General features: G+C 42.7%; 1 protein-coding gene across 1 annotated transcript in view; it reads right to left on the bottom strand.

The window, feature by feature from the left end:
• Positions 1-18: 18 nt before the first annotated feature.
• Positions 19-9,357, bottom strand: part of AGRN (agrin) — a 430,880-nt gene continuing 421,541 nt past the window's right edge. The window contains exons 36-38 of the mRNA XM_018563524.1: positions 8,185-8,409; positions 4,601-4,704; positions 19-985 (exon numbers count right to left, since the gene is read on the bottom strand). Coding sequence (XP_018419026.1) covers positions 828-985; positions 4,601-4,704; positions 8,185-8,409 — 487 coding nt within the window. The 3' untranslated portion in view covers positions 19-827. The remainder of the gene's footprint in view (positions 986-4,600; positions 4,705-8,184; positions 8,410-9,357) is intronic.

The following is a 9,357-nucleotide window of genomic DNA, read 5'->3' as shown; positions in this document are numbered from 1 at the left end:
GTTGGGTGATTTAAAAAGTTGTCCTCCCCCCCCCCCCCCTAGATTTGGCCACTACAAGTACAACAGGAGTTGTCCTATATAAGTCAAACCCATAAAAAAAAAAGGAATGTATGACTGGATGTTTGTATAATAGACCCCCTATGGGGGCAGAATGATATGGAAGAGGTATAGAGATGCTCAGGGGCAAGGGGGTTTTCTTGCAAAACAAAACATGATTCTAACAAGAAGGCCACATTATTACCACAGAGACCCCTTATTTCCTCTTCTTTCCTTAAGATAATAACTTGTCTTGGGAATGCAAAGCAGCCAGCAGTAGCGACGTCATCCAACTCATGACAAAGGTATCTCTCACTTTTGAGTGGGTACAGCTGAAGCAGCATCACATCACACATCTCAAAACGCATGCACTCATACACTCCAAAGGCAAAATGCTGCAACCATCATGACAGGTTAGCGGAGATCCAGCTAACCCAATTATTAAAGTAATTTATCACTTCGATATAAAACATATTTTATCTTCCCCAGTAATCCCTGATTTGACTTGAATAAGGCCCTTGTGAGTTCACCCAGTTCTCATCTATTACCTGCATGTTTGTCTAACCTCTCCATTATGTAACCCTTGTGCCCACCCCATTGGATTTTGGTCTGGTTGCAGTATTTGAACGCATTCACACAGATACAGACACTGCCTTCTCCTTCCTCCCCCCACACACAAAATATAAAAAGCAATAAGTTTACAAAAATAGAAAATAATTACAGCAGTGAATGGGTGGGGAGAGGAGGGAAAGGGGGTAGGCCAGAAAGGAGGAAGGTAAGTAGGTCTCAGATTATTTGGCTGAGCAGTATAATATAGGGGGACTATTCACTGCATCTTCCACAAGGTGTAGCTCCTTCCGGTCAATGAGAACATCCTTCATGCACCCAGTGATGCCAGTGCTGTATGCTTTGGGGAGCTTGTAGGAGACACTCAGCTTTTCTACGCCACCTGTAGATGAAGAAGCATACAAATTAGACAATGAATGGCCGCCATCTTGGGCATACATGTGTTTTTTAACTTGGTACATCGTACTACAAAATCCTTTGTCTTTAATGTTTTGAGTTCTAGATCAGGGATTCTGGCTTGATGAGTGCGTTTGCCATTTGTTTTGCTTGACTGATTTGGTGCAGTGACGCATGGGGGGTCTCAGCTGCCGTTGTGATGTGCGGGGTCCCTTGTGCGTCCCTGTGGGCTTCCTCCTGACAAACCTGCACCCAATTTGATCTTTTGCCACATATGCTCCAAGATGGAGACTCTCATAGTTTAGAGTTAGGACCACACTATATAGAGGTGCCGTGGCGCGGCTGTGCGGCTTTCACATTTTCTGCAGAAGACGTGTATCCAAACCTCTGCTTTTAACCTTAGTGGTCAGACAGGTTTGTTTTGTTTTTGTTTTGCATGCTGCCTGGCGAGTGTGCTGGGAAAGTTTTTGCAGTTTGTTAAAAGGGTATTATTCATATAGGGATTATGTATGCATGTGATGAACATAAGTGAGGATTGATTTTCTATATATACATTTGTTCAGTATGGGAATATACGCAATGAGATTAGAGTCTGTGGTTCAGGTTGTATTTGCTATACATCTGTTACTGATCAATCATGATGGCAGAAATGCTTAGAACCTCCCACATTCCGTATTATCAAGAAAGACTGTGAGGTATTCTAAATCAAAGTTTATTAAGTGTTTACAAAGTATTATATCTCTTTACTGTAATATTTCTTGATTCAGTTATTCATATAAGAAAGAACATTGAATTATGTATAAATATTGGTATTTGTAACATATAGTTTATTTGAATGCATAATAGTTTGCATTCAAATACAAGAATCCTCTATTCCTATCCCCCTTCATACCTTTATAGTTTGTCTAAGTTTCAGATTACACTTGGGGCTAGATGGCAAGAGGGACGGGGACGGGAGCACAAAGGACTCACACTCACGTGGACATGCAGGACACATACAGACAGACACAGACATGAGGGACAGAGATGCTAACACTTTAAACACTTACAAGAACTTATTTATACATCTACATATTTCTATATTTTGTTTTATGCTATTAATCTTGTAATCATTTGTAACTTTGTAATTAAACACGTTTTTGAGTTTTAAGCAAGAACGGAAGCTATTTTTCCTCTTTTAAACTTTTCACCTTAAGAACAAGAATATGAATATGACATAAAAATATGATATCAAAAATCATATTCTACACAGTTCCAGGAATGTGACTCAAAGCATCAAAGCCACAGAATCAGTGTGACAGCAATGGCAGTACACATACTCCTCCAATACCAAGATGTAACTGTGACCGATGTGCAACATTATCATCATCACAAATAGTCCACTTACATAATGATATGTATTCATTGAGGTCCTCTGATCATCACTCGAGGAATAAAACTAGGGATGCACCGAAACTTCGGTCGCCCAAACATATCGGCCACAAAATGGACCTTTGGCAAAATGCCACAACTTCCTTCCACTGAACATGTTTTGATAACTTTCTTTTAGCAGAGAGGATGCAGTACATGATGATCACTGTAGTTCCACAGCCTGTGTGAAGATACTGACCGCCTAGTTACACAACCAATACGGCTTAGAGTAGATACATATCGGTCAGAAAGAAGTTGTTGTGTTGAGGGGGATTCCATCTGTGAAACGGGTGAGATTGGAAAGTCCCTGTATTCCTAAATGTCTCAGTATGGCAGACATCACTCAATCCTGCCCCGACTTGACAGAACTCGAGTACGCTGGTACACTGACTAAACCTGGATGGTATTCGCTATCATGTTAGTGACAACTTGTATGTTCCAGCAGAAACACTCCAATCTACAAATTCCATAATGACACAGCAGCATTTCATCCCGCTGATGTACAATCTACAAGAATCCCATTGCTAAATGAAACTCATAGACATCGTCAGTCTATTACATGGTCTGTATCCCTCCGCAACAGTCATCAATACATTAAAGCACAACAATTTAATGAATACAAATCCACATTTTATTTTCCTGTCCTCATTCCATTTACTTATTACTATTTGTGATATGAATGGGCAACATTGAACTTAGCGGTCTTGTTGTCACATTGGAATACATAGACCAAGGTTAATTCTGCTGGCTGCTACGTCACTGCAGGACAGAACATATTAGTGACCTAGCGGCTGGAGGGAGGAACCATGTCACACAGCGGGGGGACAGGATATCTGACACACCCGGAAGTGTTGGGTAAATAATGATCTTCTTCACAGCCTGCACATGGTCCTTGCATTGTAAAGTGGTGACAGGGATGCTGTAACATATAACTCTAATTGTCTTGTATACATCTAGCACTCTATAAGAAAAGAAACAAAAGAGAGCGCCTGCATAGTGTAAAAATGATATTTAACAGTAAAAACACGCAGGCTCTAAGGCTGTACTTATAACAGTACAGAACCAATGAATGAACATCCCCTGTATTTTTAGTCCAATCATCCAGTCGGTGTTGGAGGCTCATCTAGAGATGAGCCTCTGACATTATGTCCATTCCATGTATGACATTATATTGTGGATTAGCTTGAGCTGAATAGTAATTAGAGATCACTTGCAGCTGCACTCTCTAGATGAGCCTCCAACACCGACTGGATGATTGGACTAAAAATCCCATGTGACCCTCTCCGTCAAAGATTTAAGACAGGATACAGGGGGTGTTCATTCATTGGTTCTGATGAAGGGGGCGTGCCCCAGAAACGCGTAAACCATTTATCAATACAGGGATCGAGGTTACTGGTGTCTTACATTGCTCCAGATTCTCCCTGCCAGTGGTTCCGTCCTCTCACCTTATTCTACTGGTTTTTATTCTACCGAACTGTTGGTTGTACAGCCTTAGAGCTGCGTGTTTTTACTATTAAATATCGTTTTTACACTATGCAGGCGCTCTCTTTTGTTCCTTTTCTCATAGACTGGTGGTCCATCTAACCTGTGGGAGCTGCCTCCATCGTGTTTGCTGTATTTTTACTGCTGGGCTCTTTTTGGATTTGAAGGCGCCGGTATTGTTTTGCAATTACATCTAGCACTCATTTTATAGGATTTCGTATACTTGCTTGTACAAAAAGTGATCTTTGTGAATGCTGTTTTAGGCTGGCCATATTCCGTACTAAATCCCTGAGCATGTGTGCTTTTTTTTGTTACAGTTGTATGTATTAATGTGCTCACCATACTATAAACAATGGCAAGACGGCATTATTTTTATGTATAGAAATGTATATTAGAATGGAGCATCTTCCCTATTTCCTTGCTCTGCTTCCTGTTGGGTTGCACAGTGATTATTTTTGGTCTCATCATATATATTGGCCTGCCCAATAGATTCTCTCTGTGGCCTATCTTACAATGTCAGCTCAGCAGTTTATCAGCAAGCATGCCGATTACAACGCTTGATAAAAGCCTTCTAAATGAGGGATGAAGATTTCAACATTCAAAATACAGTCATTACATAGAAATGGGAGAGAAACCTGAAAACATTCTTTTAGGTAAACAATAAAAAATGAAAATTGTTGCCAACACATAACTAGAGAATGAGACTCACCCAACCATAAGGCTCCATCAGTATCTAGATGTTTTGATCCAAAAGGAGATGAACCAAAGACTGGCGCCTCATTGCCGACTTGTAAGATGCCGTCTCTGTTATTTCTAGAAGACAGAGTTGGGAGAAAAAAATGAGTAAAACTCTTCCCCTTTGGTAGCAGAGGTGTCACTTTCACCCCCAAATACTATACAACACCCACAGACGAGATATAAAGCACACCGGGCACTTCCTTGGACAGTACTACTCTAGGGTGGTACCATTTTTGTGAAGTCGCCTCATTGCAAGGATTAGTTGTTTTTTAAGCCTTCTTTATGTTTTATTGTTGTCTTCTGTAATTCAGTCACTATAAAAGGGAGAGAACTTATATTGTACTTAAAGTAGAAATGGGACCACGTAAAAAAAAAAATGAACCCCAAGCACTGCAAGGGTTAAGTACTCGTTTTGGTCTAGAGTCTACAATAAAGAAGATAAACTCATCTGATCCTCAGTCCCGTGGTGGTGACTGCACACCTCTCCCTGTTCTGCTCTGGCTGTGGAATGTCCCTCAGCGTCCTCACGTCCAATGCAAGTCAATGGAAGTGATGACATCACGGAGCCCCGGAGGGAAGAGGCTGTGGGGACGCCGCTAGTAGCCAGGCAGGACCGAGGATAAGGTGAGCATATCTTTTTATTTTAGACCCTAGACCAAAATCCGAGGGGATTGTATTGTGGGAAGCAATATAATGCTCTACCTATGACAACTAATCAGAATCAATTCGTGAACAGCTTAGAGTGGACAACGTAGTGAAGGCTGATGTTCTGATTGATTGTAATATGTTATTGTAGTTTGCCCTAAAAAAAATTATAGGCCATAAGATACCAGTTCAAAGGTCACCAGCTGACTATCAGCTGCATCATTGCCCCAATGTCATCAAATATTACAATAGGGTTAATCCTGCCCCGTGAATACTGCCAAAGAGATCTGCATCTTACAATTCCTACGGTATCTTGGTGCACGCACACAGCCGCAGCCTGACCCCAATGTTTTTTGTTTGTTTGTGCAGCCGCAGAGTACATTGTGTCCCTGATAGCCAAGCCCTTGGCATCTGAAACATCCAAAGAGCTGAGATCCCCAATGATCCCTTCACGGGCGGCAAATAGCCAAAAACATGGCCTGCCAGTCTCCATGGAGAGTGCTGCCGCTCATGGAATGTAGTGTGACAGCAGATCGTACATGGCTTAACCCTTCTCCTACCAAAGAACGCAGGCACTAGTACTTTCATAAAGCTCTATAGTTATACTCTAGTGCTTAGACATCGCTGGCCTTATGACTGAAGGTCTCTGAAAGGAAAAATGCTCAGATGGCCATAGCAACCAATTAAGCTCTCACTCTGAAAATGAAGTGAAGGACAATAAAGTGAGAACAGTAGCTATAAGCAACAAGAATGGTTTCTCCCTGAAGAGACGGGCACACTCGCACTCCACCACTAATGTAAATAAGATCTGCACTTGGTTGAGTGTAGGGAATGAGATGCACTAAGCCTCCAATAGCAGCTGAGTGAATAACCGAGCCGAAGTGAAGTTACCCAAACACCGTTCGGCTATTCACTTCGGCCCTGTACGGCTGATTTCAGCCATCCATCGGCTGGCTTCGCTTCAGCCGAACATGCTCAGCATGATTGGCTGAGCCAAAGCATAGAAGCCGTTCAACTCCGGCAGTTCACTCGCTGCCGTTCACCTCTCATAGGGGCTGAACGGCAGTCAGTGAATAGCCGAATGTCGCCGAGCAGCATACGACTCTGTTACTCTGCTCACTACCTCCGAGGTAGTGAGCAGAATAAACAAAGGACATGTTAAAAAAAAGAAAAAAAAATCTGGCATGGGGTCCCCCTCCTGGCCTATGGTGGGCTCTCGAGGGGTCTCTGGTGGGGTTTGCAGGGACTCAGGAGTGCTGTGCAGGGTCTATGGGGGGACGTGCAGGGTCCATGGCAGTCTCTGCCTTAGACCCTGCAGAGCCAACCATAGATCCTTTACAGCCCACCTCAGACTCCTGCTTCTCTGCAACGCTAAGAACTCATTCACACAGCTTAGAGTCGGCCTGTACAGATCCATGCGGCGTGCACGGTCGTATCCGGCCGTCCCGCACGGAAGTAAAGTGTGGGTGAGCAGAGGGTGGAGTACGGCCGCATCCTCCCATAGAGAAGAACAGGCTGCTGCGTACAATCACACGCAGCCCCTGTCCTTCCTGGGAACGGCCAGTTACGACCGTGCACGCCGCATGGATCTGTACGGGCCGCACGAAACCTAAATACACGGCTGCCCCACACCCAAAACAAAGTTATCACTTCCGAAAAGTTCTCTTCAACAAACCATGCAGCTGATTCTTAAGAATTAGTTCAGCTCTGACACCATGCTGAAACTATGGAGGATATGAGCGGGAATTCTCTTCCCCACCCCAGGCTCTTATAGCTGAACATTGGATAGTTTAAATATTTATATTACAACTTTTCTATTGATTATATTGAAGGGATTTTTGTGCTACCTGTGTGATTGATGACTTACAAGCTGCTGCAGCTTTAAACCGTAAAGGCTGGCTGGACACTTCGTGTTTGTTGCACAGGTCTCTGTAGCAGCAATGGAGATAGAATGGTCTGGTGGAATGCCCTGGAATCCGCAGCAGGCAAGCTCCAGCACGCCTATGTTGGTTTTCCCGCCCGCTCACCATTCTACAGATGCCTTGCTCTATTCTTATCCCAGGGGGCACTGAAGGGCGCATTGGACTGATGGATAATCCCACACAAATGCTATCTTCTCTTGAAGGTAAAGCACCGTTGCCCATGCCAACACTGATTTGATTACAAAACTGGGAATTCAACATTAAAAAAATTCCATTATCAGGCTTTCAGACGTAGGAAATTCCCCCATTTCTGTATCTAATAAATACCCACCAGTAGGGCAGCTACAACTACATTCCTGGAAATAGGCCTTGCTTATCGAAAGTGAACATAATGAATGTAAGTAATTATGTTGCTCACAGTCTACCTTAGAATTTTATGTTTCGACCTGTCCTAACAAAAAATAATCATGAGCAACACAATTTCCTTTTGGCAAATAAAAACGTCCCCATTCCTAAAGATAATCTGCAGTTTTTGGTAGCCTAGGCTGTAGAGAGGGTGGGATGGTAAGGTAGGTGGGACATTGTTAAATAATGGGTATTTTAATCAGGTGATCTCAAGCACCACTCCTTTTACCATTCACCTCTGCCCACAGTGTTTATGGCACTGATACCAATACTATTATTGGTGCTGATGCCGAGTACAAATGCTCTGATACTTTCCCCCGGTACTGGAACTTCCGGTCAGAGGGAGATTTCCCTCTGGAAAAAAAAATATTGGTACTTGTAAACCGAAAAAACAGTAACGGTGCAACCCTAGTTAGGGATATGTAAACCGCCATAATATACTGTTGTGGCCTGAAGCAGCACGATGAGAACCAGCACCAAGTTTGGTTTCTCATGAATTTGTACATTTATGATCTTAATTGTTAAATGTAATCTCTTCTCCTGAGAGACCTCGTTCCCAGAAATCACTTGCCATGGCATTTACCTTAGAGCTTTGATGCGAATCCACTGGTTGGTGTTAACTGGTACCGTAGACCGGAGGATGACAGGTTTCGACCCAAGGTCGTACATCATTTGAACGTAGCCCCCTACCACAGCAAGGGCAATGTAATCTGAACGTTCCGTGCCTTTTCCGCTCCAGAGGATCAAACCCTGAGTGGCTTCAGTCTTGATGCTCAGCTCAAATTCATTGGTCAGCAGCGCCTTCTCACTGTGGAGAGTAAACCATGATTGTTAAAATTCATTCAACATACACAAGGTATTTAGAAGGAAGGCGGAGATAGGCTTCAGTGTCCAATGCTAACAGAACCAACAGGACTGAGTAAGGACTGATTAACATGCAGTGCACCTGTATGGTGATCCTCATGACACCACTGATGGGCACCACCATTACACATGTCAAATGGATAAAGGGGTGTTTTTGTTTTGTTATTTTACAGATCTGAAGCCCCCCCCCAGGGCCATCTACCCTGATTAACATTATAAAGGGGTTCTGTAACCTTTACCAAAGTCTCCTTTGTATGTCATAGATCACAAATAGACCCCCTTATGTTAAGGATCAAGAGCCAATACGAATGTTACAGGCAACTCGAGAGATTATTTTTGCTAAAAGCAGTGCAGAATGAATTGCTAAAGGTTAAAGCCTGTCATTCAAACTGTAAAGGTCAGAGCAGATTTTTATTTTTGTATCCCCTTTAGGGTTGAACAATTTATACCGTTCTGTGAAATGGTGGGTTAGGATCATTTTAGAATTTCTCCTGACGTTGCAAAAGCTTCCAACCCCAATAGTATAATTCTTGTACATACATGTACTGTGACAATTGTTATGTGCACCTGATGAAGGACTATCGCTCCTTAGTTCACATGGTCCTCCTCCTCCTCATGGTTTCAGCTGATCTAATCACTAGTTCTATGAGGTAAGTTGGACTTGGCTGTACTGACAGTGTCTATGACTTGAACATTTTATGTATATGCTCACTAGATATTTACACCGATGATCCCAGTTTCCACATTTAAGATTTTAAGATATTCTTTCCTTGTGAGAGAATTTTAGTACACAGCTCAGCTTTGTGACATGTAAAAAGTATTTACTGCACAATGACAACAAACACAGACAACACAGCAACACAAACAGCTTGTATGTTCCACATTCAGTTAC

Source organism: Nanorana parkeri, unplaced genomic scaffold, assembly GCF_000935625.1.
Source record: "Nanorana parkeri isolate BGI_ZX_2015 unplaced genomic scaffold, ASM93562v1 scaffold671, whole genome shotgun sequence".
NCBI classification, from domain to species: Eukaryota; Metazoa; Chordata; class Amphibia; order Anura; family Dicroglossidae; genus Nanorana; species Nanorana parkeri.
The sequence above is the reverse complement of the archived record's forward strand: the minus strand, read 5'-3'. Positions and strand labels throughout refer to the sequence as shown.